Here is a 26,233-nt window from a genome sequence, read left to right as displayed (position 1 = left end):
AAAATCCAAATGCAAAAAAAAGGAGGTAGAAGAAAACTAACAGACAAACAGAAGCCAACTGCAAACCCAAGCAGCTCAAAAACAGATGGGTCTTGAAGTAGCAAACGGATCCATGTCTAAACGAAAATCCCCAAGAAACTTGGAATTCAAGAAAACGGGGGACCCACCATATTAAACATGAATTCTTTTTAGTTTTGATAATATATTAATGAACACAAAAAAAGAAATTAAAAATTATAAGAATCTTCTCTGCTTTTGTGGCGTTTACGTTAAGCGGTGAAAATCTTCTCTTCACATCACCAAGGAGCCAACGGACATTGGGCGGTTTTTTTCCTTCCATTCTTGACATCCCATTCAGCCACAGATTATCTCTCATTTTCTCGTCTGAGCTTCTCCTGTGAAACCCGGAGCCTCTTCTCGAGAATTCATTTCCCAGATAAGTTTCTCTCCTTATCTCTCTATCTCTCACCAAAATCTTGTTTTTCTGCTGAAAAAAGAACGACAATTTTGGTTTTGCAAAGCGTCAGTTGCTTCTCTCTGAATTGGGATTTGTTTATTATTGGATGGGCAGTAACAAATCCTGATTTAGAGGGAAGGGAATTCGTGTTCTGAGTTTGTGGTGTCTTGAAATTATGCTAAAAGAAAATCCAGTTGAGCTTCAAGGGAGTAGCTCCAGATTTTGAACTTCTTTCATAGCAGTTCAGCCCACAATAGGAGGTCTTGGGTGGAATTCGTTTCTGGGAAAAGAGCTTTACTTCTGGTATGCTTGTCTTTTTCTGATTTGTTGTATTAATACACGATTGAATTGTGAGGATCTGTTTTCAAAGTATACTTATTGGAAACTAGAAGTTTAGAGTTCTTTGGAATTATTCTGGTCACCTTTTGAAGGTTTTGTATTGAATTGTCTTTTGGGCTTGGATTGCTTTTTCTCGTGTAAAGGACTTGGTTGCAATAAGTTGTTGGTTTTCTTGTTTACTTAATTGGATCAGCTACTTGGTTTTTGAGCATTCAGGCCTGTAGTTAGATTAGGTATTAGTTTTCTTTCTGGCTCAAACATTTTTTATGAATTGTTGAGTGCATGATGGGAAAGCAAGGTGGAAAAAAGAAGAAGAGTGCAGGAGAAAAATCAGGTGATGCTTCAAATCAAAGCAAAACTGGGGATAATAGCCCAAAAGCCTATGATAAGGACACAGCAGTTTTCATTTCAATGTCTCAAGAACTGAAGGACGAGGGGAACAAGTTGTTTCAGAAGAGGGACCATGAAGGAGCTATGTTGAAATATGAGAAAGCCCTCAAGTTGCTTCCACGAAATCATATCGATGTATCCTATCTTAGGAGTAACATGGCGGCCTGCTATATGCAGATGGGGCTCAGTGAGTATCCCAAGGCTATCAATGAGTGTAATTTGGCTCTTGAAGTCACACCTAAGTACAGTAAGGCGCTGTTGAAGCGGGCCAAGTGTTATGAGGCTTTGAATAGGTTGGATTTGGCTCTGAGAGATGTTGGTACTGTTTTGAGCATGGAGCCAAACAATATCATGGCAACAGAGGTTGCAGAAAGAGTGAAAAGTGTACTTGAGAAGAAGGGATTGAGGGTGAATGACACAGTAATTGAGCTGCCTCCAGATTATGTTGAACCAACTCATGCTTTACTACCAGGGAAAGTAATGAAGTTGAAGAATCGGAAAAAGAAGAAGGGCGACAAGGATGAAGAGAAGAAGGCTGACGACAATATTGAGGAGAAGACTGAGGACAAGATTGAGGAAAAGAAGGCTGTGGAAATAGCTGAAGAAAAGAAGGCTGTGGAAATAGCTGAGGAAAAGAAGGCAGAGGTCAAGGTAGTTGTGGAGGAGAAAATCTGTAGTCCAAAGGAAGAAGTGCCTAAAAGAAGTGTGAAATTGGTATTTGGAGAGGATATAAGATGGGCTCAGTTGCCAGTTAATTGCACCCTCCTGCAACTGAGAGAGGTAGTCCGTGATCGGTTTCCTAGCTCAAGGGCAGTTCTCATCAAATATAGAGACCAAGAAGGTGATTTGGTTACAATCACTAGTAATGAAGAGCTGAGGTGGGCTGAAGGATCAGCCGAATCAGAAGGCTCTGTCAGGCTTTACGTTGTTGAAGTTAACCCTGAGCAGGATCCATTCTTTGAGAAACTGGAAATTGAAGCACACAAGCTTGATGTACAGCAAAATAATGTAGCCGAGAATGGTAGCATGGTAAAACAGAAGGATATGAAGGGGTCCCATTGCGTTGAGGATTGGATAATCCATTTTGCTCAGCTGTTCAAGAACTATGCTGGGATTGAATCTGATGCATACTTGGATCTTCATGAACTTGGAGTGAAGCTTTATTCTGAGGCTATGGAGGAGACAGTTACAAGTGAAGAAGCCCAAGACCTTTTTGACATAGCAGGAGAGAAGTTTCAAGAAATGGGAGCTTTAGCATTGTTCAACTGGGGAAATGTTCACATGGCCAGGGCAAGGAAGAAGGTGTATTTCACAGAAGATTCTTCAAAAGAATCAATCATTTCAAATATCCAAAGTGCATATGATTGGGCACAAAAAGAATACATAGAAGCAGGAAGGAGATATGAAGAAGCGCTGCAGATAAAACCAGACTTCTACGAAGGCTATCTGGCCCTTGGGCAGCAGCAGTTTGAACAGGCAAAACTTTCTTGGTATTATGCAATTAGTAGCAATGCTGATTTGGAGACGTGGCCTTCGACAGAGGTTCTACGACTTTATAACTATGCCGAAGACAATATGGAAAAAGGCATGCAGCTGTGGGAGGAATTGGAAGAGCAGCGTCTCAGTGAACTCTCCAGTCCAAGAAGTGTTAAATCTCAGTTGCAGAAAATGGGTTTGGATGGAATTTTCAGAGACATATCAGAACATGAAGCTGCAGACCAGGCTACAAGCATGAGGTGTCAGATAAATCTCCTATGGGGCACCATGCTCTATGAGCGATCTATTGTGGAATTCAAATTAGGGCTACCTGTATGGCACGAATGTTTGGAAGTTGCAGTTGAAAAATTTGGACTTGCTGGGGCTTCTCCAACTGATATAGCTGTGATGGTTAAAAACCACTCTTCAAATGATAATGCATTGGAAGGTGACACAATTCAAAGTTTTGCACTCTGAAACTAATGATCTACTTCTGCCATTTCTTTAACTAGCTCAGACGTTTAATTGCTCCTTTTCTGTACAGGTATAGGATTCAAAATTGATGAGATAGTACAAGCATGGAATGAGATAAATGAAGCGAAAAAGTGGCAGAGTGGAATTCCATCATTCCGGTTGGAGCCATTACTTCGAAGACGAGCTTCCCGAATTTATTATGCCTTGGATCATGCTTGAAAATTAGCATTGGATAGACACACTTTTACTGCCCTGACGCCATGGATTGGAGCATAATCCTGCACATTGAGGTAGGCATGAGTTGAGTTTGTCCATTTCTCTTTCCATTTGCTTTTTGTGTCATGGTTAAAATTTCATGTACAAAGTCATTTTAGAATTAATCATCAAAAGGCTTGTTTCTTTTGCAGGTTTTCTTGCTACTGCCCTGTAAAGTACTTTTCAGGCTTTTAGCTATGGCCACTTAGTTTTACAGACAGTGGATAGTTGTGATTCAAAATTTTATTGTGAGTAGTAGCTGTTCAGAAAGCAAAAATTTTTCATTCTCTTTTGACGTAAGGGGATTGGAGGTGAAGTTGCAGGTCTTCATTTTAGTTAGTTTCTGCCTTCATCAACATCGCTTATAGTTTCTGTCAGAATAGATTGTACTTGTAATTGAAGCGTCTACGATCCAATTCCGAAGGCATGTTCTTGATTTTATTTATTTATTTTGTTTTATTTTGATGTAGTTTGATGTGAGTTTGGGGTGTAATTTAAACGTCTTTTAGTTCGTTGATGTAGTAGTGTGTTTTAGGGGAAAAACTTGTATTGGATTAATGAGAGACTCTTGTTATAAACCTCACTTCCTTATTTCTTTCTGTTATAAAAATTTCTCCTGGTTGCGACGCTTATTTGTATTAGAATGTGAAATGAAGAGATGAAAGTCAATAATGCCCTTAAATATTTGGTCATCTGGTAGGGTACAAACGACATTGTCTATTTTACCTGATTTAGAGCATCTCCAAGAGATGTCAAATACCAAACATCAAATTTAAATTTAATGGTTGATGCGGCAATTTGACATTTACACAATTTTACGCTTCCACCCGATATGTCAAATAAATAATTATCAGAATCAAATTATTTAAGATAAAGAAAAAAAATAATAAAAAAGAAAAAATAAATGAAAGTAATAACCAGTTGTCTTTAAAAACTAATAAATTATTCATTTGATATCTTACTTTTGAGATATTAAAAATAATATCTCAACCTCCATCTTTTATTCCACATTAGCTTTAACACATTAATTGGAGTGATATGAGATATTATTTCTAATTGTTAAATGTCTACGTGACATTTTGACACATCAGGAGATGCTACAAACGACATCGTCATCAAGCAGACGTCTTTCCATTTCCCAAAATCCCAACGTAGCTTAGCTTCGTAACAGTGAGACGACTCGCACAATCTCTCACTATGAATTCTTCTTCAACCTCGATCAAATCTCAAACACTAACCCTAATTCACCGCTCTTAGATTAAAGCAAAGTGGTAGAGCTTTTCACAGCTTTCACATTGACGAAAATGGCGTCTCGGTTGCAGAAGATCGAAGGAGACGAGTCCGTACTGTTGCGCGTAACTCATTCGAACCTCAAAACCTTCTCTGCCGACATCCGCTTCTCCCTACAGAGCTCCGTGGAGTACGTCAAGGACAAGCTATGGCGTAAATGAGGCACTTCTGTAGATTCCATGTCGATCCACCTGTATGACGACGCCAACACCCAAGTCTCCGTTTTGAACGACAACTCCAAGCCCCTCGGCTTCTATTCCCCGCATGACGGGTCAGTACACGCACAAACACAAACACTCTCTCTCTCTTGTTATTTGTGATTTGGTTAAATTTGTGATTGTTGTTGGTTGTGTGTGTTTGAAATTGAAAGCTACCGGCTACATGTTATAGATCTTGACCCTTCATCGGTGACCTCCGGTGGGTGGCTTGAGGACACATCGTTGGTGGAGAAGTACACTATTTCCCAAGAAGCTTATGAGAAACGAGATGGTAAGTTACCCAATATATTGTTATCTGTATAATTCTTGTAAAGTGTATTTGGTTCAATCCAGATGTTTACAGTTTTGTTTGAGAGTTGGTTTAATTTCTGTTTGGATTATAATGGGCATAGTTATTATTTGTTCTTTATGTATTATTTTGTAATCGCATGTTTGTGGTTTTGTTTCAGGGACTTTAAGAAAATTTAAGGACAAATTGGCATCTCAGAACCCATCAGCTTTTGAGAATAAAGTAAGCATCACCTATGTTATTTATTCCTTTAAGATGCATATTGAGTGTCAAATCAAACTGAGATGTTCATAAGTTTGTTTAATGAAGTTTTGTTCGCAGATACCAGAGAACACTATGGAAGATCTCTGTGTAAATATCAAGGTGCTTCCTGTTTCCTTTTTCCTTTCTTTTTTGTTTAAGTATTAGTAGTCATTGGGTCATAAGCATGAACGGCAAGGCTCAATTTGCCTTTTTAAATAGTTTAACAGTGTTCTACTGACTAAGTTAGCTTTGTGGCACATCCACAGACTACAAAAATGAATAATTTTTTTGTTTTTTGGTCGAGAAATGACATAATTATTTGTCTATATTTTTAAGATCTGAACGATTTAAAGTCTGTAGCATTTAAATTTCCATGAGGTAATGTTGTGTCATTAAGTGGTGATTGTTCTTTACCTTGTTGGTTTCAAGCATTCAGCTGGATTATTTTCCAGTTGCAGTTGGCATTTTCTTCAGCATTCTAGATGGCACTTGAACTGTAATTTTATAGGAATATGTGTTGATATCATTTTTCTTTATTTGCTTGTATTTTCTGTAGGAGTTGAAAGCATTCTCGGTTCTCCAAAATCTTCCTCATATTTTATTATGTGTTAACTAGCATTTTCTTTTCTTGTTTATTGTGAAACAATATTCATGATTGTCTCAGTTCTCCTACTTTATATGCTGAAGGTTGGAGATAGATGTGAAGTTCAACCAGGGGATAAAAGAGGTTTGTTAAATTTGTTGGTCAGGCAGAATCTCTGGCTCCTGGTTTCTGGATTGGAGTTCAATATGATGAACCATTGGGAAAGCATGATGGCTTGTAAGTGAGCTCCTGACTCATGCTATGTTTTGTTTTTGGTATCTCATGTGCCAATCATAAAAATGGTATGCTCTTGGTTCTGTTGTTCCTAACAATTTCTCATTTCCTTAGAATAATCATAGCAAGTTTAATATCATTTATTGTTGTGAGTGCATCTAGTGATAGACGTTGAGGACAGAAAGTTCATGTGAAGAAATTGTTTCGTTCAAATAAAAGAAACCTGCATAGAGTGATGTGAAAGACATACTCAAAATACATTTGAAATGGCAAGACTTAGAATGTTTACGTGAATTTTTTTTTTTTTTTTTGTGTGTGGTCAATATATTAAATATCTAAGAAATAAAAGCAGATTTTAATTACAAGTCTTGGATTCAACATAGTAGAGTAGTTCAACCAACATAAAAAAAAAAAGGGAGCCTAGTATCTATAAGCTAGACTATGAGCTCATATGTTACATCTGCTATCTTTTGATTGAGTACATCACACTTTTTCCATTCCCATGAGTAAATTTTGTTCAAGGAGAAAATTCCCATAGGAAATAATATATATAACTCTCATTTTACCTGGAGAAAGTAAATTCTTGGTTGATGCTTGGTTTTGTGTGTTAAATTGGTGGATGCTTCTCATCTGGTTTTGGCTGATAACATGTAATATTGTCTGGTAGTAAAGATAACACTTTTTTTGCTTTCTACTTTATTATTTTTGTTCTTCCTTTTAACTAGTAGTGTACATGTTTTGTTACAGCATGCTTTTCTTCATTCTTTCTTTCTTTTATCAGGTTTGGTAAATCATGTTTGTGTCATTCAGTGCAACTTTATATTACAGTGCACTACGAGCAAAAAAGAAACACTAATTGTTATGTGTTACGAAGATAATGGAATCTAAACTCATATTATACAATTTTAAATGCTTTGGAGAATTTAGGGCTCACCCTATATGTGTATGTATCCAATCAGTAGCCATTCTTGTCACTGAACTAGTTTCTAAGATTGGTGAATATTGAATAGTCTTCCCTCTGAAATTCTGCACATGCATACAACCTTATATTTCTTGAAATTGGTGTCTATTACAGTGTTGGTGATCTTTGGTATGTTTCTAAATCCGATAGAACCAAAATTCTTTCATGTTGTGATTTTGCTATACCATGAGTGGACATTTTTGAATTGCCTATTTTAAATTTGCATTCCTGTTTTCTGCATATTATTTGGTTGAGATTCCTCTTCTTCATATCATAGGGTGAAAGGAACAAGATATTTCAATTGCCTCCCACTTCATGGTGGAATCGTTCGGCCAGACAAATTAAAGGTTCGTATGCATTTGTATTCTAGAACGCTTCAAAATGATTTTTTTATCCTGATTTTCCTATCAAGATGTGGAGTATATTATTATTTGGTTCGATTGGCTGTTTCACAAGGAACAGGAATGTGTCTGTTTTAAAGTTTAATATGACCTGTTAGCTCATAGGTTGTCACCCATCTGTGGTATTTCAACCGCTTCATGAACAGAACAATAGTTTGGGGCCCACCTTTTAGCCCTGGGACTTTTACTGTTATACATTAGAAGAAGAACCCAAGGTTAAGGCGGGGAGTTAGCTTAGGAACTATTCCTCAATGATGATTTGGTTAACTGCAAATCGTGGAGTTAGCAATTACTGTTAGATGCAATTGGATTCCTCTGTATCTTGACAAATTATTATATACCATTCTGGTGCACATACCTTCTCCATCTGAAGTGTCTTATGTGAAATGAAATTGCTTTTAATGACCTAATTGAAAGGGTTTCTTTATATTCATTCACAGCGGATGGAGTGATAACATTGTAAAATTCTAACTTCAAACCTTTTTGCTAACAGTCTATTGAGTTCCCTTTGTGTATTTCCAGCAGGACTTGTTCATGGAGTTGACTAATGTGACTAATGCAATTTCAGGTTGGTGACTACCCTGAACGAGATCCATTCGAGGAGGATGAAATCTAAGCAGGTCTTAGAGAGAGTACTTATGTATTTCATGTTTCTACATAACCTTTTCGGGGCAATCGCCTTGAAGTTTCCTTATATTGTTCAAGTTGTAATATTATTGGGAGGGAGTTAAAGAGGCTTCTAGAATGAGGAGTTTAGAGTGTGAAGCTTATTTGAGGGGCTCAATCCCACCATCAAACCATTGTTTAAGTCCATTGATTTTCTCACATTTGTTGATGATGAGATTGAATCCCTCTGAGCTCCTCACTCTAAGCTCCTGCTTTATGAGTAAAAGAAACAATGATGTTGGGTTGACTTAACAAATTAAGGCGTATTGGGCCGCTATTTTTTTTAATTTCTGACGCCCCTATTGGGCCACCATTTTTAAATTTGTTCCTTATGTTAGGCTGCATTCTTTAATTCTGTGCTTTTGAAAATCAGAAATGCTATAATGAGGAGCTTAGAGTGAGGGGGTTGTTTAAGGGGTTTAGTCTCTAAATCAACAAATGTCAAAAAATCATTGGATTTATAAATGGGCAGAACATTATGCTTTTAGTTCTGTAGTTCGGCTGTTGTTTTAGCTATCAATCACAAAATTTCATTGTACTACTGAAAAACAGTAATTAAAGTTTCGAGAATCCAATCTAGAACTTTGAGTGAAGAGGTTAATACTCTTAATCAATTGGCTGCAAGTCCCTTGCAAAATTTAATTATATTATAGACCCTGCATTACTTAGATTTAATGGGTCTAATCAGTGAACTAAATGGGCTCATGTTCTAGAGTTTTTTTTACAAAAAATTCCTAGTCAAGCATAAGAAAACAAAAGAAAATTGTTTTTTTTAGTACAACCATTGGCGAATGAGTGTTTACATAAATATTCATTGAGTAGTTCAGATTTCAAACCTCTGCTCACATAGACGGTTGGGTTTCGATCCTCTGTTGTCTTAAGGTACAAAATTCATCATGTTTTCACTAACTAGATGATTCTAGCAGCCCAATGTCCATATGTAAACTTGGCCTCCACTTGTGGCTCCTGCTAGCATCCCAACATTGAAAGGGTGAACATCAAATCTACATGGAATTGCAGACATGTGTGGGCTCTGTAAAGTGAAAACTGTTCTTCTTTCAACTGGGGAGATAACATCCACGCCTCTTTTCATATTGCCAATGAAGACATATTCATCGTCCCAGCCCCATATTGCCCTGTTTCCAGTGTTAATAGCAGCTGTCAGAAACCGACCCCTTTTTTCATGCTAGCAAAATTTAGTATTTGGTATTTTACTACCAACAAAAAAGGAATTTGTTAGTGTACATAATTCAATCCACAATCACTACAACTTTCTTTTCAGAAGGTGAATCTACTCTTGGCATCACTACCATTGTATGGAATAAGGCTAAACACTAGCAAAAGTCAGAAAAATTGAATTGAAAGACTTTCAGATATTCTTTTTAAAAATCATACCTGAACGAAGAAATCCATCTACCAGTACGATTATCATGGTATATCATTGATATGTCCTCAAAATTAACTCCACTTGATATGCCAACTGTGTTGTCAATACTGCATGAAGAGGTTAGACAATTAGTCCCACCACAAGTGAGATCAACTTAACTCATTTCATTAATCACCGTATGCACATTACGTGAGATACATTAGACCCTTGAGAAACATTACTAGTACAGCATAGTAAAAAGAACCATATACACCAACCCTAACGATTTATCCCATGAAAAATATTCCGCAAGAAAATCAATGTTTGCACTCTCAAATAACTGTTTAGCTTATATTAACAAACATTATTTGTTAAGCAAATGAATGAAACCAAAGCTAGCATACATGTTCCGGACAGGAACTAAAATATTCCACTGAAGTTTAAAACAACACAATTTAGTCACCTTGTCGTCACTAGAGACCTTCCAGACGGCGAGAAGTAAGCAGAATGCACAGCCCTTTTGTGGCCAACTGTTCTTAAAGTTTTGAGTTTATTTGCATTAATACTTCTCAAATCCCAGATGCAGGCTGTTCCATCTGTGGAACTAGTAGTCATGACGTTAGAGTTTTCTGAGTTAAAGTTTATGGAATTAATTCTGTCTTCATGCAAAGACCACTGGTTTGAGAAGTTTCCTGTTCTCTCATCCCAGACACTTAAACCTCCATGACCCTCAGCAAAATATAAGCATTTTGGATCCTTTGATTGTTGGCAGATGGAGTATATAGTCTCTTCACTGGAATATACTAGATCAAACACCTCTTTCTCAGCATCCATCAACCGGATAAATCCATCATAACAACTGGTAAAGATCTGCATTTTAACTCAACAATCATATGTTAGCTTTAACATCAAAACTTGAGACATATCTCAATAACAAGATTTAAATGAGCATATGTTAGCCATTACATGCAGTAGATCATCATAACAAAATCTTCCCATGTAGAAAGCATACATCCCCAAAGGAAACTAAAAAAAAGGGCCCATTATCATTGAGATAAAGTGCTATTCACAAAGGAGTTGCTACCGCATCATTTCCAAACTCCATTTCTTATGTTACTACTCAGAAGTTCAGCATGGTAAACAATATTAATGTGTGAACAGACATAACTGAGAAAATAACAGAACTTTAACGTACATTTTTAGCATATATAAATGGGTCGCTTTATAACCTTAACAATTGGAGTTGGAAACATATAGATTCGTCTCTCTTAACATGCAAACCAAGCTATCAAGAGAATTTTGGGTAATCAACTACAAACCAAAGGACTAATCAAATTAGAAATATCCATCTTTTACAACCATACACGAAACATTCAGATAAAACTTACCTTTGACGTGCAATGTTGTTGAATCAAAATCCCTGAAATGGGACCTGTATGTGGACGATACAAGTAGACCCCACTTTCTTCCTCTTCCTTAGAATCAATATGCCAAAATCCAACATTCCCAAACTTATTCCCAACCACAACCATACTTGAACTAGTACAAGGAAAAAAACTCACGTTCGTAATTCTCCCTGGCACAACCCGCGCTATATTCTCCGAATTCAGAGTCAAAGACTCCAACTTTAAACCACTATCAACTTCACTCTCTTCCTTCTTAACCAAACCGCAAGTTATCCCATCTATGCCCTCAGTCAAAGGCTCCAACTTCAAACCATCCTCAATTTCATTCTCTTCCTTCTTAATCAAACCATAAGTAAGCCCGTCTATTCCCTCACGGGCACCGCTCGAATTCTCAACTTTGGAAACCTCATATCTCCCAATTTCACCTTTTACTGAAGCACTCAGTTGGGGTTTGTTCGCAATACCCAAAAGGGCTTCAATTAGAGCTCGATCCGACGCTCCACTATACGCATCTCTCATACTAAGAGGACCCAAGTCGCGAGGCGATGCTTTCGATGGGCTCGGAGATTTTGAGGTCCTGACCATGGATTCGATAGCATCATCGCTAAGGCCCTTGCCATCGGGGGTAAACCTCTTGTACGTAAAGAACGCCTTATAACAATTGGGGTCTGGGTTTTGGGTTGCTTCTTCGGACATACTTTGTACGATTTGGTCTCAGCCCTACCATTAAAACCAGAAATTAGCAATGGGTTTTACGGAAAATCGTGATTTTCATGTACATACAGAAAAAAGATTGAGAAAGCGAACCTTGGGCGTTTGGTTGAGGCAGAGACTTGGGCAGCGATGGAATGGAGCTTGAGGGAAGCCATCATTTGGTCATTTCGGCGAATGTTCTCGAGCCTCTTCCGCTCATAGTCTGTGAGTTCCGGAGACGCCATTAGAGAGAGTAATGCAAAGATTAAATGCAGAGAGAGTGACTGATGGGACTCAGAGAGGAAAGTGAGGGAGACAGACAGAAAGAGGGCTTGGAAGTTGGAGGGACTGATGTAGGCGGTTGTGGGGCTACGATTTGGGGAAACCTACATGTCGTGACTATTGGCGGGAAAAAACTGGCGGGAATGAACATGTTCATTCTCATGCCATGGACCAATCGCCTTCTAACACATGTCTCTCTTTCTTTTTTACTTTAAGCTCTAAAAGCTTCTTTAAAAAACAAAAAAGAGAGAAAAGCCCCCAAAGGCTTAAAAACGTTGATTGGTGTGTGGAATGTGATGAATGGTTTGCCTTTGCAATTATCAATTTGACAAGAAGGGGATTTGGGGAGGCTGATTTGATTTGATTATTGCTGGACAATAACTCTCCCCAGTTTATTTTATTATTTGTCAGTTTATGTTTAGATTTTTAAATACTTTAAATAATTCTGTAAGTTTTTATTATTATTTTGTTGTCCACATCAGCAAAAAAGTCCAGTCATTCAAAGCCACGTAGGCACTTAACGCCTAAGCTGACAGCCTGATCGTCGGAGAGGGTAAAATGTAGATTTTCCGAGAGTTTGAGTATGGAGCTGTAAATATCTTATAAAATAAGTATGAACTTAAAATGACCCTTAGAGTTTGGGGAGATTTATGTAGTTTGTCATATCATAAAAGTAAACGCTTTTTTGCTCTCCATTTCCATTCAAATAAGACTATTGAGTGAATCACTAGTTCTCCTTGCTTTATTGATACATACCGACCTGTTGAAATTCCAAGACAACAAATTTCCTCATTTTGAAAAGAACTGGGAGGAAATTTGCCTTAATGAAATGAAGGTTTTTTTCCGGAAGAAATAAGACAATGGAGTCCTGCCATACAGTCTATACTATGGATTACATAAATATATATACATATATATATACACATACGTATGTATGCATATATGTCTACGTGTGTGTGGACACAATCTGTCTATGATACACTGATACAAATCCATTCATTCCGACAACAACAAAAAAACAAATCCATTCATCTGGTTATTCCAGCATTTACTTCTCTACCCTCATAAAATAAAAAAGAAAATGCAAAAGAATAAAATAAAATATACATGTAATATATAAGTTGTAGCTTATTCTCCCTGAGCACTCCATGTCTATCTCTTCCTTGGCAGTGGCACCCTATACATATGATACATACAGCCTTGGTCCATGTCCATTTTCTATACAGTGTAGTGTTGTTGGATGGTGTCAATGTCCAGTCCCTTCAGCTGAACCACTGACTCAACGTGCCCCTTTAATGTATGGAGTTCCCTCAGCCTGCATATATAATCAATGCAAGTTTAAATATATGTACAACTCAGTAATTGGATACATCAAATAATTTTATTATCGTATATGTGGATTTGTACGGAACATTCGAAGGGGACCTTGAACGAACAGTGCTAACGACACAAGGAAGGAAGCATCATGTTGATTACTCAAGTCACTTTCTGATATCATGAAATTTTTGTAATCACAATGAAAATGGATTCATTTAAAAGTTTTGGATGTTGGTGGCCTTTAGAAGTTTCGGATACCCTTTTTCAAATTCTTACCTTGCGACTTCTGCACGCCTCTTGGCCTGCTCAGCTAGCTCAGACTGCTCCCCGTGGTTTCCAGGAAACAACGCTCCTGGAGGCTGGAGTCCGTGAAGTGAACGTTGAGCTGAGGCCCATTGTGCCTCCCTCTCAGCCTTGCCATAATCATTTTTTGATGTGAACGCAGTCTTGATAGATAGTCAAAACATGCACAAACAAGATTAAGTCATGAAGGGAAGGAAAATAGTATACTGTATACTGGATAACACTTCTAGATAGAGCTAAAAAGAAATCAGAGGGTCAAGAAGTTGTATAGAAACCTTGTTCCGGACAATATTATCCCAGGCCCTGCCAGTCAATGCATAGCGGATTATGAACTTGAAGATATCAAGAGGGAAGTAGGTGATAATGCTATAGACCCAGATGACACCTGCCCATCGCCATCCAATGCCTTCAATTCTGGCAAAGCCCCAACTACAGTACACAGCAATGAGAGTGGCCACCTATGGAACAAATTACCAAATTTTTCTTAGGCAAGTTATGGTGATCACAGGCAGCAAAAGATATACTAAAACCAAGTACTTTTCAATACATGTAAGTGAAAAGAGAAAGGTACTAACCAACTGTGCCGCAAGGAAGGCACCGACAAGCATGAGACCAGGGCGTTCAAGAAAGGACCAGCTCCTTGATCGAGTCACAAAGATGAGCGCTTGACTGATGATGCTCACTTGTAGGTAGATAGCTGAGTTAAGTTGTTTTGGGTTTTCCGCAATGTGGTGCACGCCAAAGGTTTTCTGTAAATAGTTGAAATTGTTAGCATTTGTCTTAGATTTTAATCATCAATTCAGTGCTGGCATTTTGATCTCTTAGTGGGCTTCACTTACTGCGAAAAAGTCGGTGCTATATGCAAGCCAGAAGAAGACCACAGTCATGATTGCCATGTAGGTACCAAGGACAACTCCAGTGGCAAAGATCTCCTTGAGCTTCCATGAGTCGGGCAGAGGGGATGGCCTCACTCTGTCCTTAGAGATGGTCATGATAGTCCCGTCATTCAATACAGCAATGACCAAGACCATGAAAGGTGAGAAATCAAACTTCCAGATGAGATTAACGAGCATGAATCCCAGCACAATTCGGATTGTGATGGAAACAGCATAGATTGTATAGTTCTTCATCCTCTGGAAGATGGCCCTGCTTGTCAAGACTGCACTCACAATCACACTCAGTCCTGGCTCTGTCAGAACAATGTCCGAGGCACTCCTAGCTGCATCAGTTGCATCAGCCACTGCAATGCCAATGTCTGCCCTCTTCAGCGCTGGGGCATCATTCACACCATCTCCAGTCATCCCACAGATGTGCTTCCTCTCTTGAAGCTTCTTTACAATCTCATACTTATGCTCTGTATGCCCAAACATATATGCATTAGTTGAAGTCTAAAACCAGTGAATTGGAATATATTTGTTTCCTTTTTAATTCTTGTAGCGACGATTTAATTACCAGGAAAGACTCCAGCGAATCCATCGGCCTTTTCAATGAGCTCGTCCACAGGAATGGAGGCAATGGACTCGTCCTTGCTCTCGCCAAGAAGGGTAGATGAAGGATACATGTTAGTGCCCATGCCAAGCCTGCGACCAGTCTCTTTCCCAATGGCAAGTTGGTCACCGGTGATCATCTTAACATTGACACCAAGTTCCAGAGCCCGGCGGATAGTCTCAGCACTGTCATGCCTTGGAGGGTCAAAGAGAGGCAATAGTCCCACAAACTCCCATGCATCGCCAGCGCTCTCCTTGGTCTTCTCTGAAACTGTCTGTAAATCGATAGAGCACATGATCCAACTTGTGTCAGGAAATTCATCTCTCTGGAGATACAAGAAACACCAGATTCATATTGTCATGCTTATAAGTTATTCACCTGCCGAGCAACTCCTAATGACCGAAGACCACGGTCAGCATAGTTATCAATGACAGCATGGGCCTTCTTCTTCATTTCGCCCTTGAGATCGCAAAGGTCAATAATCTGGCAGATGAGCGAAATAGTTAGATGTCAATGTTGAAAAGCTAAAAAAGTGAGCTAGGGGGTATATATACTTATGTCAGAAATTATATGCGCTCTATATTGGTACAAGAAGACTATCTTACTTGCTCAGGAGCACCCTTGCTGCACCGGTGCCAGTCGCCATTGCTATCAACGTAGGTGATTGCTGTGCGCTTGTCCACAGGATTGAAGGGCAGGAAATGCACCTCAGTGATTCCTGCTCTTGCCTACAAAAACACCATTAAAGCATAATAAAGCTAAGTTGCTTCGATGACCACATGTTGGAAGATGAGGAGTAGAAAAAAATTCAATGGTGATTGCAGACAAGGATTGAATTGTGTACCTCCTTGGGGTCGCCCAACATCCCAACAATTGAAGCATCAATGGCATCCTGATTTTCAACCCTGGAAGCCCTGGCAGAGAGCAAGATCACGGTGTCCTTATCCATGTCCTTCGGAAACACCTGCAATTGTAATCACACCCAGAATAAGTACTAATCACAAAAAGAGGACCATAAGCAAACAATCAACATATATTATCTTAAATCTCTGACCTCAATCAGACTCTTGTCAACTGAAAGCTTGTTGAGTGTAAGGGTACCGGTCTTATCACTGCAAAGGACATCCATCCCTGCCATCTCTTCAATGGCTGTCATCCTCTTGGTGATGGCACCTTGCTGTGACAGGCGGTGAGACCCAATAGCCATGGTCACGGACAAGACTGTTGGCATGGCAATGGGGATACCTCCTATCAGAAGCACCAACAGATTGTCAATACCATCTCTGTATGCCCTGTGCTGAATTGGGTACATCACCACAATCTCAATCGCCATTCCCACAGCAATGGAGCATATACAGAAGTTACCAATGGATGTCAACACCTGTCAAGACAACACCAAAGTAGTAAATGTCTTGAACTGAAGGACCTGAATCAAACGATACTTTACATAAATTCGGTGACTGCCGACAAAGAATGCGAACCTTTTGGAAGTGTCCAACTTGGTTTGTGCTATCCACAAGGTGGGCAGCCTTGCCAAAGAAGGTATGGACACCAGTTGCGATAACAACAGCTTCGATCTCACCCTGTTTGCAAGTAGAGCCAGAGAATACCTCATCTCCTGGGTTCTTGGTAACGGGCAGGGACTCACCGGTGAGGGCAGCCTGGTCAATCTTGAGAGGATCTCCTTCCAGCAGACGAGCATCAGCTGGGACGATATCTCCCAACTTGATGCTGATCACATCTCCTGGTACCAGGATTTCTGCCTCTTGTTCTCCCCACTTTCCATCCCTCAAGACCTACATGCAGTTATAATTAAGCACTTCACTTATCTATATCGATATCTTTGGTAGCTATAGTATTAATAAATAATATGGAGCTGCTAGAATGAATACGGATGAGGAAATTAATATCAATTGCACCTTGGTCTTGGGGGCTAGACTAGCCATCAGAGCTGCTGCGGCATTACCAGCATTGTTTTCTTCGATGAAGCTGATGGTTGAGTTGATGATCAACAACACCATAATACCGACGAAGTCCGGCCAGTCCGTTGGCTTGCCCTGCATTGTTCAGAATATTCTTGTTAATAAGTACATGATCATGAGAGATGGGTGAGGGTGTGTTTAATTGAATTAATTTGTGCATTTGTGTTATGAATCTTATAATATCATGGAATTAATGATGATATTACCCCTCCATTAGCCAAAACCAGGGCCATGATAGCAGCACACTCCATGACCCACGATAGAGGATTCCACATAAATCCCAGGAACTTGAGGATCTTGTTTTCTTTTTTCTCCTCAAGCTTGTTTGGGCCAAAGATCTGCAGCCGCTTCTGGCCCTCCTCTGATGTCAAACCCCTTTTCGTGCATTTCAGCTGTTCGAACACTTCCTCGACGGGGATTCGCTCCTACATAAACACACACACACACATCAATCACATTTGCTTCATACCATCAGAAGAAAACTTGACACATGCAGACTCAAATCTCAACATCCTGGACTTACAAGGTCAACGTTCTCATTCTTGACATCTTCTAATGAGATGTCGGCCATGATGTAGCTAGATGACAGCAACACCGTCCTAGGCTCTGAAGTCTCTTGGTGTCTTAAAGCTTTGTCTTCTAGCCTTGTCTGTTTCTGTACCGCCACAAGGAGTGCTCAGCCTCTAGGCCCCCTCGTCGGCCATAGGCTTCCGAAGAGACAGAGAGGATGAGGAGAAACTTAGTAAAAGAAAGTAGAATAAGATTTGTCGACAGCCTAACTCTGCGTTTTCCTGTTGGCCTAGTTCTGCCCCTTGAGTCGACCCTGCTTTTATATCAAGGGCGAGAGGGAGACAATGGAGGGTAGCCCGTGGATTGCTGTGCTGTTGTTGCATGTTGTTTTGCCATTCGGCATCCTGGGATATGTTTGTTAGAGTCTTTTGTGGCTGTCCAAACTACGCGGGGCAGCCATATTTTGCTTTGAGACATTGCATGCATATTTCATATTTTGAATGGAGGCTTGTCTTTTCACTAGAATAATATGCCCATCAGTATTGTCCACTCAATTGGGGAGACTGACTGCTGTGTTCTGCGCATGTAACGGATTTGTTTAGTTCTGTTTATTACGAAAGATGGAGAATAAAACTAACAAAAATTCTCCTACGTGGACATTTGGACATTTACAATTTCTTTCATCCATTTCTCCCAATATATCTTTCCTCTTTCAAAGAAGCACGTCTCATTCTCATTGCCTAGCTTTTCTCTATTAGACTCTATCAATTAATTCGAAGAGGATCTAAATGCGCTGTATTTTCTCATTTCATATTAGCCTCCCAATAAACATGCCTTATAAACAGTAGGATCAAGTAAACTACACGTATAGGATCACCTTGGTTATAAGAAAAAAGTAAAAAGTCACTTTTGATCCCTATAGTTTATCACTTTTATCCACTAAAGTCTCTGTAGTTTTTATTTGAACATTTATGTCCATGAGGTTTCAATTTGAAGCAATTTAAGTACAATCCTCAGTTTCTATCAAATTTTTTTAACTTCTGTTACTTGTGGAGGGGTAATTTAGTCAACAAGTTATTAAAAATTTAATTCTTTTTAAATTAAACAATACAAAATGGAAAAATTAATAAATAAAAAATATATCTTCTTCTCCCCTCCCTAGAAGCCTTCGTCACTTCTCTGCTGCATCTCTCCCTCTTCATTTCTCCACCACCTGATAGCACCCTATCCCTAGCCCCAGCCCCACCCCTAGCCGTGACACACCCCCAACCCCATCCCTACCGACAACCCAACACCAGCGCACCGACCCCCTTCATCCCTCTATCTCTCTCCGATTTGGCCCTGCACCTCACCCCACCACTGCCCGCTAATCATCCCTCCACCTCCACCATAACTAAAACTAGATATTCTCCAATATATCGCTTTGGTCATCAATCGAATTTTAATAACTTGGAGAGAGCTATAGATTTTACCCTTCCCAATTTCAAGTTCGGTTTCTCAAAAACACCATCAAATAAGCCATAATAAGTGAAAATAAAGTTGAAATAGGAGTAGTTCTTGGTGGGTGGGTTGGGTTGGAGCAATTTTTTTATTTTTTGTAGATCTATTGGCCATATTGTAATAAATTATGAGCAATGTGGTCTTTTGCTTGCACTCAATTGTTTGGACTGGACTTGAGACAGAGAGAGAGAGATAGAGATATAGGTGGGTCTTGAGAAATTTTGTGGTGGGAGGGTGGTTGCTAGGTGGGTGATATTAGGCAGTGACTTGTTAGATGGTGGTTATGGCAGGAGGGGGAGGCAGCGGGAGTTGAAAAGGATGAATTTTTGTTATTTATTATTTAAACAATTTCATTTTGTATTTGTTATTTTAAAAAGGAATGAATTTTTTAATAATTTGACAGAATTGCCCATTCACTAGTAACAGAAGTTAAAAAAATTGACAGAAATTGAGAGTTGTCCTTGAGTTGCTTGAAATTGAAATCGCAAGGACGAGAATGTTCAAATTGAAACCACAAGGATCTTAATGGTAAAAGTGATAAACCACAAGAATCCAAAAGTGACTTTTTGCCTAAGAAAAATGCATACATCGATCCCAATCTAGAGTTGCAGTCATCAACTTAACTCAAAGTCAATGCCTATTTTCCTTGGATCATCTTCAACTGGACATGATTTTATTCAGAACATAAAAACCTAATAAAAAAACATGAAATCGGAACTCTAGTAGCTCGCCTCATCACTAAAAGATAAAAAGAAGAGAGATTTGAGTAAAACCAAGACCGACCACAAAATTAAGACCACGCTCTTCCTCCAAAAGCATTCTAAGGCCAGCAGCAGCAGCAGCAGCAGCACTTCAACTATCTATCCCACTCCCATAAGCTCTCCAAGACACTTCTACCCCCATCCCTCTCTTTACCGATCATAGCCTATGCATTTTACTCACTCACTTAAGCAAGCATTAAGTAAACCTAAAGTCATGTTTAACGCGATTACTACGTCAATCTCACCTGCTCTCACCTTAAAATCCCAACAAATCCATCCAGATGTTTCCTCTAACGTATGCCTTACATTTCCATATGTAAAGTGAAATACAAGGTACACGAAAGAAAAGGAACATCCTTCTCATTTTGATTCCCCTGGTTTCAACAGCAACAAAAAAATTCCCCTGGTTCCACATAACAATCTACGCAATGTGTCTTGATACCTATGTAACCATCGACAAAATTAGACCCCTAGTTAAACATAACAATCTGTGCAATGTGTCCAAACACGTACATAACCATCTACGCAATTTAGGGTTCCAAATAACAATCTACGCAATGTGTCTAAATAACTACATAAACTAACCAGAACACCCTAACAGCATACTCATCAGCACAACCAGCATCATAAATTGCAAAATCAAGGCTGAAGCAGTTGCTAAAAGGTTCCGCATCAATCACAATGATTAGGAAACAAAACGTCTAGCACCTCATACGAAAAGTGAGGCAGTACATCAGACCAAATCACAGTCATCCAAACAAATTCAATACGCTTTTCGTTAGATAGGTAATAGTAATATGTTACGACTTAAGCATGTCAATCACAAAAAATAAAAGGGCAAAAAGAAGCCATTGAGAAACATGATAAACTCGTCTAAATTCAAAAATTGGTCCAACCCATTACTTGAAATACAAATAAACTACAAACCAAATATCAATCTCTGCTAAGGGACTCCATATAGATTCGCAATTGATTATAACATAAAAGTTTCCAACTGTTTTTTTGCCAAATAAAATCTTAAACAAAATGCCAAGTTACGAGTGTCATCCACCTCAAAACCCGAGCTTGGTACGGCGCCAATGCCTGCGCTTAGCATTGTACCTGAGGAAACACGACGCCGTATTAGAGCAACCAAATCCATTTTGATTATCAGAAAGATAGATAGAAATGTGAAAGAACAAATGTTTCTCACCTGATGGTGTTGTCGGTCCTCATGCGGATCCAGTGAGGAATGGGTCGGTTCTGCCTCATCTTCTTCGCCAGCTTCTTCTTGATCCTGAAGGTCTTGTGCGACGGCTGCAAATTCAATCCTTGAGATGAGAACAAGAATAGAGTCTAAAATTTGCACGTCCAGTGTCAAAGAAAGCTTACCATTTTCGCTGTGGGAGCTTCGGCTGGAGGAGCGACTTGCAGACAAAAACCCTAGCGATAGGAAACCCTATTGCTGAGTCTTGCAATTTATAGTTTATAGCGATGGGTTTTATGGACTGTTGGGCCCTTACGAGATTATGAGTCTCAATGGAGGCTGATCATGTTTGAGGAAGCGTCCAATTTCGAACTAAAGGCCCATTTCTCAAATTGCACACAGCCAATGAGACATTCTTTTAGGGCTTGCCATGAACTGGACTTGGTCTATTAAATTCGATTATGTTTTAACCACTTATCGTGAATTTATAAATAGTAAAACTTGCACTCGAGGTTTTAAGTTTGATTTTTTCTTCTTTCGATATTGCTTGTATTAAAAATAAATAAATAAATTGTGAAACCTGACTTACTAAACAATTATTAATGTATTTTATTTAAAAATCTAATATTGCAGTGGTTTTATTTGAGAAAAAGAAAACATGGGAATTGTTGGGTTTGGATTAAGGGAGTGTTGAGCAAATTATAAGGTGTAAAGTAAACTGTAAAACGACATTGTCATACAGTACTCGTGCCGTAACGGGACAGTGCAAAACCGCCCAAACCCGCGCACGGAAATCCAAGTGTGAAATTCCGAAAGTAGCCCCAAATCCCTAAGGCACACTCCACGCTCCAATCACCGCGTGACCTCACTCTCCTTCCCCCATCAGGATTCTGCAACCTCCTCTCTCCCACAGCCTCACTGTCTTCCACATTCCAAACACTATAAAAGAGCCCCCTCTTCTCTCTCTATCGCCGTCTTTTCCCGAATTCGAACCTTCAAGCTTCGCTTTCTAGTGAGTTCCAGTGCTGGATTGGTTTGATAGCATAGAATCGACGGTTCTGATTGATTCTTACAATTCAAACAATGCCTCGCGCTTCTAAAAGAAAAGCAGCTCCATCAACTTCGACTTCCGTCACATCCTGCGACGTCGTTCCACCGCGTGCCGGTATCTTGCTTTCCTCAGATTCTGATTGGTTCCCGATAAAAACTATAAAAGAAAAGAAGAAAAATTAAAAGTCACATATTTGTTTTATTTTCATAGAGCGCAGAAGTTATGTGAATATTGCACGCAGATGAGCTGGGTTAAGCTAGCAGAGCAGCAAAAACTACTCCTTTCTTCTTTATTGTGATTATATTCTATTGGGCATGCATTAACTATTCGATTTCAATGTTTTGGATTGTATTATAATTTGGCCTTGTTCATGCTGAATTTAATCCAATTGCATCGCTTTGTTTTGATTTAGACTTTTAAAAGTTTCAGTAGTTTTGTGTATTTGAATTTTGAGAAGCGGAACTATGATCTTCAAGCTATCTGGAAATTTTGTGATTTTGAAGTTTGAGTTGTCAAAATTACTTTATCACCCTTAACTTGTTGATTTAAGACGAAAGTCAATTTTGAAGAACTTTTGCGTGGCTTCTGGAATTTGGTATACTGTTTCGAAGATTTTATGATACCAATTGCCCTAAATAAACATAGAAGATTCCGTAGGTGTGATTTCTTTTTTGATTTATTTATGAGGAATAATATACTCACATGTTGGTGATGGATTAATAATATTCAAATTAATCTTACAATTTCTTTCTTCAACCATTTTTCCTATGATTTTATATGGTTCAAGTAATTACAAAATAATGCCATTGTACTGTAGGTGGAAATTTTCTATATAAAAGATAAAAAATTGTTTTTGCTCTTTAAGATATTGAACTAGCCCTGTAGAAAGGCTGCACATATTGGTCGTTATATTTGAATATGTTATGTCAGCTGTTGATCCTGCTTGTATCTGTTGTGCTTTTTTTTTCCTTGCTTGACAAGTTTAAGATATATTTTTGGTTTTTACTATGCAGTATTTGGTGTTCTAATGTTATTCAGCCTCAGGTAAATGTAAATCAAGAAAGGTGGTAGACCGGATAGGAAGCCTTTTTGAATTGTATGCAAACCAGTCATTAAACATGATTGAGTAAGTGTACAGTGCTTTGATAAGCATGCATTTATGAAGTGGTGATGTCAATTCCATATAATAAGTATGCAGTGCTAAAATTCTGTTAACCTTCCTATACTCTTATGTTTGATTGAATAGCCCAGAAGGAATTGAGGCTCTTTGTTCGGATTTGGGAGTGGACCATACTAATGTTAGAATACTGATGCTTGCTTGGTAAGTTGGTATATTAGTTTTTGCTTACACGTTGTTGTGTGCATACTTCAATTAGTTATCTTATAACCTGATTGAAGTTCCTGAATGCATGATTCAGGAAAATGAAAGCTGAAAAGCAGGGCTACTTTTCCAGGGTAAGACAGAACTGTATAGTTTAAGCAGATTTTCTTGTTTTCTTGTTTCCCAATTGGTGTTCTTGTTTCTAATAGATTTAATGTTTTTGTTTCTGCAATATGCCCTAGTACATTGGATGTGATATATATGTAATATATATGCATGTAACTGATGAGTTACACAAAAACAATGGTATTACAAAGAAGATAGTCTGATTAACACAAAAGGAGGCAGCCATCCATAGTACAAGAATTTTAATTTTGGGACTCTAAGTGAAGGGCAAAGGAGTTACGTAAAAAGTACTAGGTTTGTAGGGTTTAAGCCTGTATACTAAGTTGCTAACTGTGAGAAAGATCATCTTATGACTCAGAAAACTATTTTGACACTTCAACTTGATAGAAAAGTACTGATCAGAAGTTGCAGTTTGGCTATAATAGGCACTTAATACAACAGTTAGGAAACAGGATACACTTTTCCATTGAGCTGGTCTGTAGAATTTTGTCCAGTATGTGGCTTTCCTGTGAAGAAAGTGAACTGGACAGGGACTAACTTCAAAAACTTAACAAAGATTCTTCAGTGTGTGTAGAGTTTGCTCTAATTGTTCAAGGTCCCTGGAATATTTGTTTTATCGGGAATAGGATCCTACTTCAAGGTTACTGTAATGAGGATAGCATGTGGCTGGCCCTCTCAATGCTACCCAAGGCACTTGGAAATCCCCAAGACTAACTTTACCTGTGTTCCTAGCCTCTAAATAAATACAGTATGATCAATGTTCACTTCTAATTCTCATTTCTTTTTCTTTTTCTGTTTCTCTTTCCTGTCTTCTAATTAGGATGAGTGGCAAAGAGGCTTGAAAGAGCTACATGCCGACACTATTTCTAAATTAAAGAAAGCACTCCCAGGTTTGGAGAAAGAGGTATTCACATCTTCCTTTCTTTTCCTTTTGGATACTATTGGAGTCGTGATGGAATTGTAATTGAGGTGATTTGGTACATAATACTGGATGATGCTTGATTTGAAAGGAAGAAATATTTGTTCGTACTGATCTTGCTTTTTGTGTTTTTGGATAGTTGATGACCCCACCCAAATTTGAAGATTTTTATGCATATGCATTTCGATACTGCTTGACAGGTGAGCTTAGTCTTGAGAGACATTTCTTTTTCTATATATTAAGTGAAAACCTTTTTTTTTCATGGAAATCTCTGTGTCAAATTGGTTAAATTTTCAGAAGAAAGGCAAAAGAGTGTAGACATTGAGACTGTATGTGAATTACTGAATCTCGTATTGGGTCCCCTATACCGTCTCCAGGTTGATTTATTAAATAAGTATTTAAAGGTATGTAGCTGTGGCAGCTGTTCATGTTCCATTTCACTTTTCTTTTAAGTAATTGGCTCCTCAACACATTTGTTTTCTGAAATAGGTTCCACAATTGTTCTTTGATGCTTGGTTTTAATTTTGGCAGGTCCAAAGTGAGTACAGAGCATTAAATATGGATCAGTGGTTACATTTTTACCGTTTTTGCAAGGAGGTAAGCCTATTATTTTAGCTTTTATTTTGTCCAGAAATTCTAGTTCATATGTTTCTTTGTACCTTTTAACGTTTTGTTGAGTTGCAGGGCCCGGAAAGTGGCCCTGGTTTTAAGATTATGCAATTAGATGAGTTTCTTGTTTGGCTTGAAATCCTAACCATGATTTTGGAAGGCTAAACATGTGTCAAAAAGGTACAAGATTATGATAAGACTATCCATTCGTGTAAAATAACTGGTAAGTGTGAGTTGTGTGATGAATCAGAATGCACTCAGGAATAATCTGAAGTCTAATTGACCTATTTGATAGTTTAAACTCTTAAACACCAAACAATTGCCCAGAAGGGAATATAGAAGTGAAAACCTCCATTCGAGGGATATTAGCTCTTCCTGTACCTGGATCTAACTTTCTGACTTCTATAGAACCCAACACACCCTCCGCGCCCCCCCTCTTTTTCTCTCTCTCTCTCTCTCTCTCTCTCTGTGACTGAGTTGTTTTAATTCAATGAATCTTTACTTTTGGCAGATAAGTTTTCCGGACCTTCAAAACTATGATTCGGATCAAGCATGGCCTGTGATTATTGATAATTTTGTTGAATGGATGAGAGACAAGCAAAGCTAATTTTGGCATCCTCCTGTTAGAATACACTGCTGACCTATAAGAAGGTATAAGAATTCTCCTATTTTTATATCTTTCTTTTCTTCCCATTTATTGGGGGTGGATGCTGTAATTTATATTGCATCGTTGATTTTCAAACTTGAAGAATGGTTTAGATCTACATTTGTGACTTGACTTTGGTCTGTTTGATCGAATTGCAGGGGTTGGCAAGAATTCCAGCTATGGTTTTAACTAACAAACGATTTGCGCTTGCGTTTTTCTTCGAGGGGGTGGTTTGGAGAGCTGGCTCTCATGAGAAATGCTGCAGTTTTTGTGATGAGAAAATTTTGCAAGTGTCTAATTATATAAAAAAGTTTTGCACTCTGTTTATTTTCCACTGCCCGTATTATTTAATTTGTGGTTTTCTTCTCTGAGCTGCTGTGAATTGCAGCTTCAATTGATAAAATTGTTGCATAGAATTTTTATTATAAAAAGAATGATATGCATTCTAAAATCTTTGGATAGGAAAGGGAAAAAAGGGGGAGGAAAGACTA

At 38.6% G+C, this 26,233-nt stretch overlaps 5 protein-coding genes and 1 pseudogene across 8 annotated transcripts; 3 read left to right on the top strand and 3 right to left on the bottom strand.

Moving 5' to 3' along the window:
- The first annotated feature begins 266 nt into the window (after positions 1–266).
- On the top strand, positions 267–4,023 carry LOC103341221 (protein PHOX1-like). Of its 2 annotated transcripts, XM_008244706.3 has the most exons (4): positions 622–760; positions 1,076–3,110; positions 3,207–3,426; positions 3,544–4,023. In XM_008244706.3, exons 2-3 carry the CDS (start codon positions 1,079–1,081, stop codon positions 3,353–3,355), a joined length of 2,181 nt encoding a protein of 726 aa, XP_008242928.2. In that variant the 5' UTR covers positions 622–760; positions 1,076–1,078; the 3' UTR covers positions 3,356–3,426; positions 3,544–4,023. The 2 variants fall into 2 exon arrangements, with proteins under 2 accessions (XP_008242927.2, XP_008242928.2); XM_008244705.3 differs by having other exon boundaries at positions 267–3,110.
- Positions 4,024–4,483: 460 nt separating this feature from the next.
- On the top strand, positions 4,484–8,597 carry LOC103341222 (tubulin-folding cofactor B-like; annotated as a pseudogene). Its single transcript, XR_016122707.1, has 7 exons — positions 4,484–4,952; positions 5,052–5,170; positions 5,349–5,410; positions 5,510–5,551; positions 6,119–6,251; positions 7,487–7,556; positions 8,179–8,597. The product of XR_016122707.1 is annotated as a tubulin-folding cofactor B-like (transcript).
- A 426-nt stretch (positions 8,598–9,023) lies between these two features.
- On the bottom strand, positions 9,024–12,107 carry DRS1 (DROUGHT SENSITIVE 1). The gene is given in 6 exon segments (XM_008244707.2): positions 9,024–9,412; positions 9,672–9,770; positions 10,106–10,512; positions 11,031–11,674; positions 11,677–11,768; positions 11,856–12,107. Coding segments are annotated over 6 exon segments (1,590 nt in total). The 5' UTR covers positions 11,987–12,107; the 3' UTR covers positions 9,024–9,195.
- A 915-nt stretch (positions 12,108–13,022) lies between these two features.
- LOC103341225 (ATPase 8, plasma membrane-type) lies at positions 13,023–17,924 on the bottom strand. Its single transcript, XM_008244708.3, has 14 exons — positions 17,637–17,924; positions 17,320–17,538; positions 17,051–17,188; positions 16,613–16,927; positions 16,186–16,512; positions 15,976–16,095; positions 15,737–15,859; positions 15,510–15,614; positions 15,096–15,405; positions 14,483–14,997; positions 14,219–14,392; positions 13,919–14,101; positions 13,617–13,786; positions 13,023–13,338 (listed from the first exon to the last, which is right to left on the bottom strand). Exons 1-14 carry the CDS (start codon positions 17,682–17,684, stop codon positions 13,242–13,244), a joined length of 2,844 nt encoding a protein of 947 aa, XP_008242930.1. The 5' UTR covers positions 17,685–17,924; the 3' UTR covers positions 13,023–13,241.
- A 2,811-nt stretch (positions 17,925–20,735) lies between these two features.
- Positions 20,736–21,412, bottom strand: LOC103341226 (large ribosomal subunit protein eL39). The gene is made up of 3 exons (XM_008244709.3): positions 21,256–21,412; positions 21,077–21,180; positions 20,736–20,985 (listed from the first exon to the last, which is right to left on the bottom strand). The coding sequence occupies exons 1-3, from the start codon at positions 21,256–21,258 to the stop codon at positions 20,937–20,939; spliced, it is 156 nt and encodes a 51-aa protein (XP_008242931.1). The 5' UTR covers positions 21,259–21,412; the 3' UTR covers positions 20,736–20,936.
- Positions 21,413–21,987: 575 nt separating this feature from the next.
- Positions 21,988–26,193, top strand: LOC103341227 (uncharacterized). Of its 2 annotated transcripts, none has more exons than XM_008244711.3 (10): positions 21,988–22,235; positions 23,166–23,247; positions 23,368–23,442; positions 23,540–23,576; positions 24,389–24,472; positions 24,627–24,687; positions 24,785–24,891; positions 25,019–25,084; positions 25,608–25,747; positions 25,901–26,193. In XM_008244711.3, the coding sequence occupies exons 1-9, from the start codon at positions 22,154–22,156 to the stop codon at positions 25,701–25,703; spliced, it is 690 nt and encodes a 229-aa protein (XP_008242933.2). In that variant the 5' UTR covers positions 21,988–22,153; the 3' UTR covers positions 25,704–25,747; positions 25,901–26,193. The 2 variants fall into 2 exon arrangements, with proteins under 2 accessions (XP_008242933.2, XP_008242932.2); XM_008244710.3 differs by having other exon boundaries at positions 22,010–22,235; positions 23,160–23,247.
- The last annotated feature ends 40 nt before the right edge of the window (positions 26,194–26,233 follow it).

The sequence above is a fragment of the Prunus mume genome, linkage group LG8, assembly GCF_029339155.1.
Source record: "Prunus mume cultivar Tortuosa linkage group LG8, ASM2933915v1, whole genome shotgun sequence".
In the NCBI taxonomy this organism is placed as follows: domain Eukaryota; kingdom Viridiplantae; phylum Streptophyta; class Magnoliopsida; order Rosales; family Rosaceae; genus Prunus; species Prunus mume.
This window is presented reverse-complemented; position numbering and strand designations above follow the sequence as displayed.